The sequence below is a fragment of the Lemur catta genome, chromosome 11, assembly GCF_020740605.2.
Source record: "Lemur catta isolate mLemCat1 chromosome 11, mLemCat1.pri, whole genome shotgun sequence".
NCBI lineage: Eukaryota > Metazoa > Chordata > Mammalia > Primates > Lemuridae > Lemur > Lemur catta.
Genome location: NC_059138.1, coordinates 82,885,675 through 82,899,956, shown reverse-complemented (window position 1 = coordinate 82,899,956; position 14,282 = coordinate 82,885,675). Strand labels below are relative to the sequence as shown.

Genomic DNA, 14,282 nt, shown 5'->3' with positions numbered 1-14,282 from the left:
AACAGTATATACTTGGAACACATATGTATAGAAGGATTTATTTATAATCACTCAGGGTAGTAGCCTATGAAATAATGTAAAGTCTACCTTTTTATCTTAGCAATATGTCTGTATGTGTGTTTAGTGATGTATGCTTCTCTGTTTGTGCATATTATCTGCATTTACATAGAGTCCATCTGGTTCAAAGCTGTTGAAACCAGTAGGATATTCATAGACGTGATTTTTCCAGACAGACGGAAAGTATAAATAACTTAGAATTATGATACAACTTCTTTTCTACATTTGAGCTTACAAATCCACTGTATGCGCATTGTCTTTAAGTATAGTTTTCAATGTGGGAGAAACTTTACTAGGTCCTTAATACCCTGGAGAAAGGCTGTTAATTTCTCCCAACAACAAAGCTACGGCAAGTTTTCATTGTTATTCTTGAGATTACGATGCCATGCTGATTTATGTTCTCGTTATTACTCTCTTCACACCAGTAACAAGAGCATCCACAAAAAGATCAGTGCTTATGTAAAACAAGACATGCAATAATCTTAGGTATTTAACTAAACTTTTTATTATAGAAATTTTCAGTCCTTCACCAAAATATAAGTCCCCGGGACCTGTTACCCCACTTCAATAATTATCAATATTTATAATTGACTTTAAATATTAAAAAGTTATCTGTTACAATTCATGTAAAAAACCTGTGTACTTTAATGATAGGGTAGGAAAAAAGAAATGTGTCCTGTGTAGTAACTACATTTTGGATCATTATACACTTCGCATGGGGGTCCAGATTCTTATAACAGGAGATTATTCTAAGACAGTGAAGTAAACTTCTAAGAATGTAAGTAATACTTGGACATATAATGAGTAGTATAACTGTTAACATTTTTTTCATTCCTAAAGTAAAATATTAGATTGTAGAAAAATGTACTGTATTCTGTAACAGGTTATTTTTATTTTGAGCCATTACCTGTAACTTTGAATTAGCAGAAAGTTTTTTAAAAGAAAGGGTTTGTTGAGTCATCAGGTAGCTTAGCATTTTAATTTTGGTTGACAGTGCTTTTCTTATGTGGCTTTCCTCCATGACCCAGGTATTGGGCCCAGACCCCTTCCATCTTGTGACTCAGATATCCTCTAAGACCCCATCTGTTGCTTTTAGCCATCAAAAATGGAAATTGCTTGTGGAGGGGACCACAGACCTTAAAAGCCCTGTCTTAGGAATGGCGTATGTCAATTCCATTCAAATTCCATTTGCTACACTTGACTGTGAGGAAAGCTGAGGAATGTAGAATTGTTGGATGCTCAGGAAGAAGAGAAGTCAGAGTTTTGATGAACAGATGGCAGACACTGCCGCACCTGAATCCTGGGATTCGATTCATTGCAAAGAAAGTTCTGAAGAAACTCTGAATAGCCTCAGCAGAGGGGGACAAGTGAAAGGGTTGAGTCTGCCTCTGAGCTGAGGCCCGTGGAGACACAGACGTGGCCTGTTTGGTTTCTGCCCTACAGATCGTCCCTGGAACTGAAGCTGATGTGGTGGCCGAGGGGGTCCCCGTGGAGGAAGCAGAGGCAGAGAAGGCAGCTCTCCCTGCAGGAGAGGGAGGAAGTTTAGAGGAGGCCAAAGGTGAAACTGAAACCACTGAGGCTCTAGAGGGTGACAGACCTCAACCAGAGGAGCCAGAGGCAGCAGTGCCTCAGGTGAGTGTCATGGTGAGGGAGCTTCCGGGCTAGTGCTGGCGAGTGTGCCCTGTGTCTTGGTTACCGGTGGTAACTCCTTGGTGTGAAATAGGTTTGTAGCAATTTTGTGACTCCCTACTCAACCAAAAAAAATTTATTACCAAATTCTCGGAAAGGTTGGTCTCAGCATCCTCTCAATATCAGCATTGCAACGTTGCACACAGGCCCCGGAGCCTGTGGTCAACTGGGCCTAAGCACAGAAAGGAAACTATGGAATAAAGTGATGGGGAAGAGGAATGAAGCACAGACAATTTAAAAAATGAGAATGGAAAGAGGAGAAAGAGCATATGACTAAGGGAGAAAATGCCCACAAAGTGCTTAGCCCAGCACCAAGCACATGATGAGAACTCAATATTAGTAGTTAAATCTTATTACTATTATTACTGTTCTGTGGTTGTTGTTATTGTTACTGGAGTGCCCCAAACTCTCCACCAGGCTCACTGTAACAATAGTCCGTTGCTGTGTGGCCCCTTCAGAGGGGAACTGGGCCATTAAGTCCATCTGTGAGGCTGGAGCTGGCCCAGCTCTGCTCTGCTTCAGAGCAGCATTCAAAGGCAACAAACATGCATATTCTGGGACCATGGGGGCCTCCAGCCCAAACACCTGCCGCCCACTGTTTGGGTGCTCTGTCCTCTACAAGGCAAAGGAAAGGGAGGGCTGTGGTATGCTTTCTTTTTTCTTGATGATTTTACTCAAAATAAATTTCCAAAAATCTCTCTGGGGTTTCAAGCTTAAAACTGAATTATCCCTTTCATCGCACGAGAAAAACAACAGATAACAGTGGCATTTGGAGAAGTAGCTCAAAAGAACATTCCTTTTTTCCTTTAGATTTTTGTCACAATGCCAGGAGAGGTTTTGTATACTGTTACGCTTGTTGCAAGAATGTACTAGTTTCTCCAAATTGACAACTGGAAGTGCGTGTGTGCACTGATAGCCCGAGGGAATGTAGAAATGAATCTGAAAGGCAGTAAACATCTCCAGACTCCCATTAAGCTAAGGAACTCCCCTCCTTGCTCCTCTTTGTTAAACAAATAAAAAGGAGGTCCTGATCCTTTGGTCCAGAAAAGAGAGCACTCGCAGTGGATGGTGGGAGCTGTGGGCCCTCCAGGATAACCTCAGGGTGGGCGCTGTGATAATCCACAAGCAAAGCACAGGTAGATGTCTCCCAAGCCAGGCTGCATCTTTCCCGGCAGATACGGTTTTGGGAAATTCGGGAGCCCCGTGGGATTCTGGGGGGAAAAATCGCACACAGGAGGCTAAATGCCAGCTTCAAGTAAGTATTGGCATTCAGGGGACCCGAATGAGACCTGCAGACATGGAATCCTCCTACAGCCCCTCTCAGGACTGTCTCCCTCTCTGCCATACATGTCCCACTCTCCCCCCAGGCCCCTGTCCCTCTTCCCAGTTTCCACAGAAACCTCACCATTACCAAGCTGCGTGGCTGTATAGGGATCCAGAAATTAATCCCGCTGAGGGTTTTGTCCTCAGGAGAGACAGAAAGGAGGCTGGGCTGGCACAGCGGGGGCCGAAAGGCTGAGGGCCTGAGCAGGGTTAGGGCAGAGCATGCCGTTGGCTGGGTGGGGACGTGTGGAAGTGGCCCCAACATGGTGGGTGGGGGCTGAGGCAGGTCGTGGAGGACCAGCAAGCCCTGGTTCCCAGACTCTGCTTGGCACCAGCAGCACGTGTTTGTTCCCCCAGGAGAAGGTCATCCCTTCTGTCGTCATAGAACCTGCCTCCAACCACGAAGGGGAGGGAGAACAAGAAATACCCACAGGTGCAGAGCCCAAGGTGGCCACTGAAGACGTGGCTGCTTCGGGGCCCAGCAGCGAGGCGCCGGACCTGGCCGCAGAGCAGAAGCCCCTGGAGGACGCTCAGCCCGCACCTTCCGCACCAGCCCCGGGAGCCGCTGACCAGTTAGCCTCTGCAAGGGAGGCCGCTCAGGAATTGCCTCCAGGCTTCCTCTACAAGGTCTTTTTATTTTTTTAAATCTCTTGGCCCTTTTTCTTTTCTTTGCTTTGAGTCCCTTTTGCTCAAACCTTTGCTGTTCTGATGTTTACGTTTACTTTGCAATCTATATTCTTTCTCTGAACTGTTTTCCCTTCACCACAACATCACATTGGAAAATGGCAGGATTTCCATGTATGCTGCTGGACAAGCACGAACTAAAGTAATACCTGTTCATATTTTAACACAGAATAATTAAAGGGAGTTTACCGTAGGGCAGTGGTTTGCCTCTGGGTAATGAGTGGGTAAATTCCTTCCAGCTCTCCCCTGTGCTCCCAGGGTGCCCCTGGCTCTGTCCAGCCTGCCTCAGACCAGGCCTTCCAAAGCACCTGCTTAGTGTGCTCCTCACCGGATTGCACTCCTCTGGAGGTAGAAAATTCCGATGCCTGGTACAGTACATGACACAGAGTAGGGAGGTAATAAATATTCCGAAAATAAATGAATAAATATAGGAATGGGCTTCTATCAAAAGGAAGAAAAAAAAAAAGAAGTCTAAATTAATAGGAAGAAGGTTTCGCTCCAAGAGGCTACTTTAAAATCTTATAAACTCATTATAAACAGAAACTTTACCAAAAAACTCAGTAAATAGCTAAAACAAACAAAAAACAACAACAACAACAAAAAACACCGGCTTAAGCTAAGCGTTAAAGGCAAGTAATGGGTCTTAATATAATCAGGTTAGGAATTGTCAGCCTGAAGCAATGGAAAAAATGGCAATCAAGTTTTGAAGAGTTTATTCAGAGGAAAAGCTGAGAATGGCCCTTCAGATAACACAGACTCCACAGGGATGGGGGTCAGTGCTCTGAAGTTAAGTGTTAAGGTCTTGCTTATATAGGCAGAAAACAAAGAAATTTAGTAGGATTATAGCACTTTTTTACAGCGGGCTGATTTGTAAGTTTCAACAATTTTCTTTTCCCTAGGTCTCCTTTTTTTCTTTTCTTGGCAGTTTGTTTTCATTTCTTTTCTAATTTAAAGGAGTATTTAATATTCCATCTTAGACAATGTGATAGTCATGAAGTCTTTGTAGAGGAAAGAGGGAAGTTCATCTATAATGAAGATCAACAGTGAAGAGGTGAAGGGGTCTTCCCTGGCCCCCTTTCCTCATTTATAACATTTTATAAAACGAAGTATGTAAGGAAGAGGGCTAATCTATAACTGGAGAAACAAAGGTTGCAGCTGCCTAGGTTACAGCTGTCTGTCCAGGGACTCGGGCCCCATAATCACATTACTTTAAGGCTCAAAATAATGTAAAGTTCCAACAGCTTAGATTTTGAGTTGCTTGTGTCGACAGAACATTAAGTTCTTCAATTTGATTTTACACTTCAAAATTCAACTCTTTTTGTTTTGTTTAAATTTGTGTCCATGAGGGCAGGATTGAATAGTAATAGTCATATTCATTGTCCCTCTCTCTTTCTCTTTCCATTGGAAAGCAACTGCTATCTGCTACGTCATACAGGATTGGGTGGTTATACGGGTTTATGAATGAGTTAATGTAGAGAAAAAGTTAAACCTGTGGGTAGGGGGTTGTGTCCTGCCATGTTCTGTTTTAACTAGACTACAAGTCTAGGAAGTGTTGTTGAAACCATGAGGGGGTTTCAGTCTAGGTTCAGTTGTTCATTATACAAAGATCCAATTATTGAGACAAGGAGGACTGCCAAGGAAGAAAGGAATTTTTGATACAGCAGATGTATTGTCAGGAGAACTGGAGAAGCTGCTTCAAATCCCTCTCCCCACTGCTGGAAATCCTGGGCTTTTAAGGGAGGGGCCCCATGCCTGGGGGCAGAGCAAGGTGTCTGTGTGCACTGGGGCAGGTTGTGGGGGATGGTGAATCTGGCCAGGAAGTCTGCCCAGGGGCCTTCAGAATCTCAGCTCCTTTGTCTGGAAGAAAATCCACCACTTCTGGGAAATAACTCAAAAGGTCAAGTAATTAGCTAAGGGAGAAGATTCCATATGGGTCATTGAAATTTGTGCAGTGGAGGGCACTTACTGAAGCAGTGTGCCAGGGAAGGCCAGGGCTTGGTGGGCCCATCCTTGGCTTCCTTACTGACTGTAGTGTAACCTTGAACCCCATTCTCTGGGCGTCGATTTTCACATCAGAGAAATTAATTTTTGGGTAACATAATCATTTCCAGCTCTGACATTTTATGATTCTATCTGCAACATACACATATTAAACAGATTGTTTTATCTTGGAGGTAGGGTTGAGGGGAAAGACATGGGACAAATAAAACTAGCCGTGACTGCAGGGTTATTCAAGCTGGATGGTGGGTACACTGGGGTTCATTGTAGTATTTCTTCTGCTTTCAAAAAAATTTTCTATAGTAAATTATAAAGAAATTTTTAAAATAGAAATAAAGAAATAGGTTGCCGTGGTGTAAGGGGTAGGGTAGGAAAGGGAGGAACTTTATTTACAGAGAAATTGATCACACGGATCACTTAAATAGTAATTCCTCTGTAACATGCAAATGTTGGTTTTCATGATTATTACTTGTTTGACAGAAGCTGGAGTCAGAGTAACTTTCAGCTAGACATTTTTAGTTCAACAGCAAACAATAATAAAGCATCAGTGATAATAACATGCAAATTTCTAACAAAAATATGATGAATTAAAATTTAATTAATAAATACTTTCATCTGTTACAGAGGGCATTGCATTGCTAAGCATACATGCAAATGACCTCCTATCAGAGAACAGGATTTTCTACTTTATAGACCTTCTTCTTTTTGGGATATGATACATATCTTCATCTTTGTATGTGGCTTGGAGAATGCTTAGAAGAGTGTCTGCTTATAATCTGGGTGGGAATCTGTGATTTTATGTCCTCTTCATTTCTTTCTAAAATTAATCTGGTCTCTTAAAATCTTTTGCAGGTGGAAACACTGCATGATTTTGAGGCAGCAAATTCTGATGAACTTACCTTACAAAGAGGTGACGTGGTGCTGGTGGTTCCCTCTGATTCGGAAGCTGACCAGGTAAAAGATAAGATTGGAAGACAATTCAGACTATCTGGGTTTTTCCTGAGGGTCAATTGGACACAGCGACTTTCTGAAGACATTTCTATTTCCTGAGATGCTCCAAGCCAGCTGAAAAGGGCTTAAGGGCTTGTGACCACAGCACAACATTAACCCAGTTTTTAGAATGTGCTTTTGGGATGCTGTTACATTGTTTCTTTTTTAAATTAAAAACGTGACCATTTCTTATCACATAACCACTTTCTAGGGATGTTGTCTCTGTAACACCAGTCTTCAGGAAATGCGGACACTGTGCATGTGAACTAAAAATCCCCTCAAAAGTGGCTGCCTCGGGGGGTGTGGACATTGACTAAGAAAGAACATGGGGGAAATCTCTGGGGTGATGGAAATGCATTATGTCTCAAGAGGGGTGGGTTATATGCGTGTACACATTTGTCAAAACTTATTGAACTGTATACCTAATCTTCTCTGCATTACATAGTGTTTAAATTACATCTCAATTTAAAGAGATTCTTTAAAAAAATCAACTTCTGAAAGAGTGGTCTCATGTTTAGGTGCTGAGGACTCCCATCTTGTTCTTGTTCATAAGATCTGTGAACCCCTGAAACAGCAAGCAAAATGTGTAAATGCATCTATGAACATGTTTTTCTGGATTGAAGAGCTCTAACTTCCAGACTATTCTCAAAGAGATTTATGAGCCCTCCCTCTAAAGAAAAAAATTAAGCATCACTGCTTTTGAGGTTAAGACTTAAATGTTCAACATTTTATTTTTCTTTTTGAAAGTATGCATATCAAGATAGATCAGTTGCTCGGACAAACAACAAAAGTCTCTACCACAATAAAATTAGATTAGAAATTAATAACAGTAAAATATTTTTTTAAAACTCCAGAGATTTAAAATTTAAAAATATACTTGTGAATAATCCATGGGTCAAAGAAATCTTAGTGTAAGTTGAACAAATTTTTAATAAGTGATTATTCTAAGTTTTAAGACTAAGAAGATAAAAAGAGGTCAAATTAAACGGAAAGCACATAGAAGGAAGGAAATAATAAAGATAATTTCACAGATTAATGCAATAAAAAGATAATAGAAAATTAACAAAGCCAAAAGTTGATTTATTGAGAGGATTAATAAAACTGTTAAAACCTTAGAAAAACTCTTTAAGAAAAGAAAAGTAACAAATAGTGACAAAGCATAAATTACCAGTATCAGGCAAAAGAGTCAACATCTCTACATATCTCAAACACATTAAGAAATCCCATTACATGAATTTATATTTTTTATATTAAAAAAAGTTATTTTTTAAAGAAATGAAAGTTTGGAAACAGCTACTATTTTATATTTACCAACATGTTTGCCATTTATAGTAGTCTTCATTCTTTCCTATATTTTTGTGTTTCCGTCTGGTCTCATTTCCTTTCTGATTACAAACCTTGCTTTAGCTATTCCAGTAATGCTGATCTGCTGGCAACAAATCCTCTCAGCTTTTGTTTACCTGAAAATATATTTATTCATTCTCATTTTTATAGATCTTTTCACCAGGGAAATAATTCTGAATTGATTTTTTTTTTCTTTCAATTCTTTAAAGATGTTGCTTCATTGTTTTCTGGTCTCTACTGTTTATAATTAGAAATCAGCTGTCATTTGTTTAATATTGTTTCTCTGTATACAAAGTAACTTTCGTACTTTCCCTGACTACTTCTAATAATTTCTCTGTATCTTTGGTTTCCATCAGTTTGACTATATTGTACTTGGGTGGTTGCGTGTGTATGTCTGTGTGTGTTTATGTGTGGTCTTCATACTTGAAGTTTACTGAGCTCTGGAGACTTGCAATCTGATGCTTTTCACTACTTTTGGAAAACTTTTAGCTAGCTATTGTTTCTTTAATTATTTTTTTCTTTTGCCTCATTCTCTTCTTTTATTCTGGGTTTCCAATTATACATATGTTGGAGTTGTTGATGTCTAAGACTCTGCTCTTTTTTGTTCAATATTTATTTCTCTTAGGAAGTCAGGTTGGATAATTTCTATTGATCTGTCTTTTTTTTCTCCTCTTTTTTTCCTGCTATTTCAAATTTGTTATTAATTTACCCAGTGACTTTCATTTCAGATATTATACTTATACAGTTCTATAATTTCCATGTTGCTCTTTCATATAGTTTACATTTCTTTGCTGAGATTTATTATTGATATTCTTTTATTATGACTGTCTTTCAATTTAAGTACCTGAACATATTTATAATAGCTATAATTCCAAAAGATGGGCCAACTCAGGGCATGTTTCTATTGATTGCTTTTTATCTTGGTGTCATATTTTCCTGTTTTTCCTCCTGTCTAGTAATTTCTTTATTGATACTAGACTCAGTGGATGGATAATACACTGTAAAGAGTCTGGATTTTGTTTTCTTTATCTGAAGATTATTTATTTTTACTCTGCCAATCATTTAAATTACTGGATAATTAAATTACATTCATGGAAGTTTGTTTTATACTTTTCTAGGGTTGGTCTGTTTTACCTTTGCCATTAGTCTTAGCATAAATTGTTAGTCTTAGGATGTTGTCTGTTCTTGTAAGACATGGCCCTTTTGGGATTTCTGTAGCAAGCCGGAGGGGCTTATTAAGCCCCCCAACATAGTGGGATTCAAACTCTGTTCCCCCTCCATTGGCCGTACTTAAATCTCTACTCACCTCTTTCAGCCTTCCTGATGTTGCTTTCGCCCAGGGCTCTTGGAGGACCCCTAATGCTTGTACACATTGGGGGTCAGCCCAGGATTTCAGGGAAGTTTCTCTGCATGTTTGGGGATACTCCCCATGGCTCCCTCCTTTTAAAGACATCCCTCCCTGAATGCATAGCTGCTCTGGCAGCCCTAAGCTCCATCCTCTGAATGCCTGCATCACATGGACCGAGGGTAGTCCTTGGGGAAAAGCCACATTAGCATAGATCACACCCAGTGCAGTTCCTACTGTCAAGGGTTAAATCTTCTCCAATTTCTGCCTGCTTTTCATCACTCTCACTGCCTTCAAATAATTATACACAGTATTTATACCCACCCCATTATATATAAACATATTTTATGTTACCTATCTTATAAATAGTCATTTGTGTATATAAATAGTTAAAAGTATATATACATAGAGATGTAGTTATTCTAGTGTTTCTAATTGCTCTGTGCAGAAGCATTTGTCTAATAGAAGCTATTCTGCTATTATCAAAACTGGAAATCCTTGTCTACCATATATTTTAAGCAGCTAAAATTTAATTTTTCTAATTTTCTTAGCTAAAGATTGATATTGGCTAATATTCTTTATAACATAAATTGTCTTTTAGAATGTATGTGTTAGAATATATGTTTATGGGTTTGTGGCAGTCTTTTACTTTTTTTCTTTATTGAAACAATTTAAAAATGCTTGACTCTACTGGGCTCCATTAGATTTTTCTCTCACCATAAATAAAGTCAAATATAGGCACTTATGGGGAAAAAAATGACCTTTTCTATGGTTACTACAGGTTTAGAAAATATTTAGTTATCATCTTTTATTTTAAGTGTAGCTTTGTCCTTCACATATATGACATCATAATTCTAAAGAGGGCACTTTTCTTCATCAGCTAGAATATTATCAGTTGTTTTATTGAGTCATTTTTTTCCTCAGTGTTTTTTTTCTGCCTTCAATAATTGGCCTGTCTAAACGCTTATATTTCTAGTCTATATGGCAGCATCAATTTGTAGTCCCAGATTATATCGAAAAGGAATGTTTTCAGCTTCTTTGTTTAATTTTTGAGACCTTGTTTTATCTGATGTACTTGAACTGTGTTGGGGATTGGTTCAGATTAAATCTGGCCATCCCTCATTTTAGGTGGGATCGCTTTCCCATACTGGTTAACATAATAAAGACAGTCATTTCCCACTAGTTTCCCTCCATACAGTCTGTAAGTTTCCTACTGTTTCTTCCAACTCAGCTTTTTTCCAGCCAGACTCTGCTCGACTTCAGTAGACTAAGGGCAGACAGCAGCCTGTGTTTCTCGGTTTTAGGTGTGGTATCTCATTCTCTCTGACCATATGTGGATGTTTTCTAACCCTTCTGTGGCCAGATGTCTTCATTTTATGATGGCACTTCTATACAACAGACAAATGCTCATGAGGAGTAATTTAAAAAGAATATATGAATGTTTCCAACAGGAATGCCATGACATCAGACTGCTTTGTAGTTTATATAAACTTGAAAACTTAGTTATTATTGACAACAGTAATATCAAGCAATATATATCTAGATTTTAGTTTGATAAGCCCTATATAGTGTGGTTTTACTGGGGTTATAGGATTTGAGCTGGGGGTCAGAGTTCTTTCTTATAAGCAAATGGCTCAGAATGAAATACAGGACCCTCTACTTCCTTGTGTTATAGCCTGTAATATAGCCAGCACTATATTCTAACCCAAGGAACTTCAAGCTTCTTTTTCCACTGTGACCCCTAGGACAGGTAATGCTCTTGTGTATGAAATGCTTTCACATGGCATTCCTCTGTTTGCAGTGGCTATGATTCTAATCCTTTTCTCCTTAACACCTCTTACCATAATCCAGTTAACATCAATTAACTATACTTTGTACAAATACAATATTAATATTAATCTTCAATTTACTGTACTTTATACAGTAAATAAATCATTGCAAATGTTTATTCTGTACATTTTTTTAAATTAACAACTTATTTGGGACAGGGCCTCCCGCTGATCACACCACAGCATTTTACCTGTAATGTGACGTCTTGGTGTAGAACCACAACACTGAATGTAAGAAGTTACTTCTTACTGGTCACCGTGTAGATTTTTCCAGCAGTTTGTTGAAAGTCTTGTTCTCATCTTGCAGGATGCAGGCTGGCTGGTGGGAGTGAAGGAATCAGACTGGCTTCAGTACAAGGACCTCACCACCTACAAAGGCCTCTTTCCAGAGAACTTCACCCGGCGCCTGGATTAGGGCAACAAGTATTGCAGAAAGAGTTCAGTGATCGGGATTTTAAACCTCTGTGATAATCTGAAGAGTTCGCTTTTGCAGTTAAGCTCTTAATGATTTACAGACTGATGCCAGGCAAAGTTCGGGAACATGTATCAGTGGAGCATGTGTGCAAAAACGATAAGAGGAAAAAAAAGTAAATTAAGGAAAAAGTCCTCACTCGTTCCCATGTTGTCAATAACAGGTTTGTTTGTGCTTTGTCCAAGCTGTGGGGACACGTGCACTTGATCCCCTCCCACCAATTCTACAGTAGTTCTCTGCAGACCACACCTTCACCTCTCTGCACCAGGCCTGTGGTATTGAGTGGCTGCCCTGCAGAAGACGTGATGAATTATCCTGTAGTGCCAGATTATTTTATTCCCACGCCCAGGTGTGAGCACGTGCGCTCTCTCTCCCTTTCAAGTTTACTGTGTTTATAACTAAACTGCTGCAAAACTTCTCCATGTTCTTTTCCAACACATCTATCTATCTATGTATATATATGGACAGACAGTCACACAAGCTAGTGCCCATGACTGCTGGATCTATGTGTATGTAGAAGGCTACATATACATAGTTGCTTTCTTTCCTTTCCATTGCAGCTCTTTGCCTCTCAAGCGTCATTGATACACGCATTGCTTTTATTCTGTCTGGCATTACAGTTGCAGTTTTGCCTCAGGGCAAAACCAACCATCCCATTGCCAAAAGAGTAGACAGTATCTGTGTTTGCACTGTGCAGTTTTCAGGATGAGATGACAAATAGCACGGCCACGCTGCTGCCCCTTCAGAGCAAGCAGGGCCTGACTGTCTGGCTGTCCAGCCGCTGTGGCTGGAGGCAGGACAGCTGGGATGGGCAGCTAAGTAGTCTTCACTTCTGCCTTTATGATTCTGGCTATAAGATGGGGCATATTAACCCACACCCAAAAGAACACTATGAAAACAGGTCCTAGACATTTCCACCTCTTCATATTTATGCAACCCATCTTCACAGATTGTCCTAAAAAGAGATAGGTGATGTATGCTGTATCCACAACTCATCTGTAACAGTTATGTTTTCAGTGCTGTGTCATTCCAAATAAACCTTTGGTAATCTTCAACAATTACCCTAATTCCTTTTGATGAGTCTTTTTATTTTTTAATCTTGCTCTCTACTTGAAACAGTGCATATTGGAGTTGTTATTTGTGCAGAAATATGCTTGTTTTCCCTCTGGGTTGTCCTGCACAGCCCATCGTCACCCCCCTACTGCCTTCAGTCATTGCTGGTCACTCGGTGTCCCCTGACATCCAGCAATCACTAGAGCACAAATAACAGCTGCGGACACAGAGCCCTTAAAGGTGCCAGCTTTGGGCTCCCAGGCCGTGAATCACTGACAACCTTATGATCTTCATAATCAGCAATTTCTTCTCCCACCAGCCTCATTTTTTGTTCAGTTTTCTTTGTGGCATGTTTATGTTTGTGGGTATGTGAAAAATTAGATCAGATGGAATAGAAAATTCAGTTCACTAGGCCATTATTTCCAGAGGACAATTCTTAAAACAAAAACCTTTCATTTGATTTCAACTCTTTTCTTCTAATATAATTCTTTATACAATGTAGTCTGATCAAGAATGTGCATTATTAGACTTTTAAATTTGGTATATATTTCTGATTCATGCTTTGAATCCTCCTCATAGATACTGACTTTGTGGTTTTAAGTGTTATTTAATAAGGTTATAACAGTTGTATTATTAAACAAAGATTTTTTTTGAGGTTCTAATTTACAGGGAAGCTTGGTCATCACAAATGCAAGTCTAGTGTAAGAAAATCAAAAACTTCTGCCCAGGTGCATAACTGATAATTGAACAAGTGGAAATCAGCAGGGTAAGATTTATACTAGAAAGCCATTCCTGACATTGAGAGTACACATGTGATGTTAACAGCCAAGACTAAAAAATTAGCTCTTATAATAAAATGCACCTAATGTCCTACAAAGATGATGGTCACTTCTCCTGGAGCAGTTATTCTGAAATTCCTTTCACACTCCTGCCCACAGCGGCTGTCACAGTGTAGTGTTGGGCAGGACATGGCCCAGATAAGTGCAGCCCTAAACGCCTAGATGACTGTCCCTAGATGAATTTAACAAGTCCTTCCAAAATGGAATGTTTTTAATTAGCTATTTAGTCCTGTTTTTAAAAATGCCTTTGTATTTTTTTTAACACTAAATAAAAGTAATCGATTCTTTGTTTCAGGAATTGCCAAAATCCAAGAATTCCCAGGGTACCAAAAGTGGAGGAGATGGTAGGGTGGGAGTCCGATGGTGATATCTCTAGAAATGTCCTTGAATACGACCTGAACACTCTTTCCACACCAGTGGATTTTCTAGGGACGTGTGAGTAGTTTCCAGGACTGCTGTGGTCACTAGGGTGGAGGTTCTTCCCTTCTCATTAGTCTAATTCCAGTTCTCACACCACCAGCCCATCGTGGGCACATGACCTGATCACATATTAGCGGGTTTGCAGCTATGTTTTATACTAAATGGCCTTGACCCAGGCCTTGGCCCTGTCTGAGGCTCCTCTCCATGTTTCAAGATCCCTCTGACAAACCCAGTGGCCT

At 39.8% G+C, this 14,282-nt stretch overlaps 1 protein-coding gene across 2 annotated transcripts in view; it reads left to right on the top strand.

Moving 5' to 3' along the window:
• AMPH (amphiphysin) overlaps positions 1-12,801 on the top strand; it is a 222,960-nt gene extending 210,159 nt beyond the window's left edge. For both annotated transcript variants that reach the window (XM_045564376.1, XM_045564375.1), the window contains 4 exons: positions 1,501-1,689; positions 3,427-3,696; positions 6,604-6,705; positions 11,567-12,801. In XM_045564376.1, the coding sequence (XP_045420332.1) occupies positions 1,501-1,689; positions 3,427-3,696; positions 6,604-6,705; positions 11,567-11,674 (669 nt within the window). In that variant the 3' untranslated portion in view covers positions 11,675-12,801. The remainder of the gene's footprint in view (positions 1-1,500; positions 1,690-3,426; positions 3,697-6,603; positions 6,706-11,566) is intronic.
• The last annotated feature ends 1,481 nt before the right edge of the window (positions 12,802-14,282 follow it).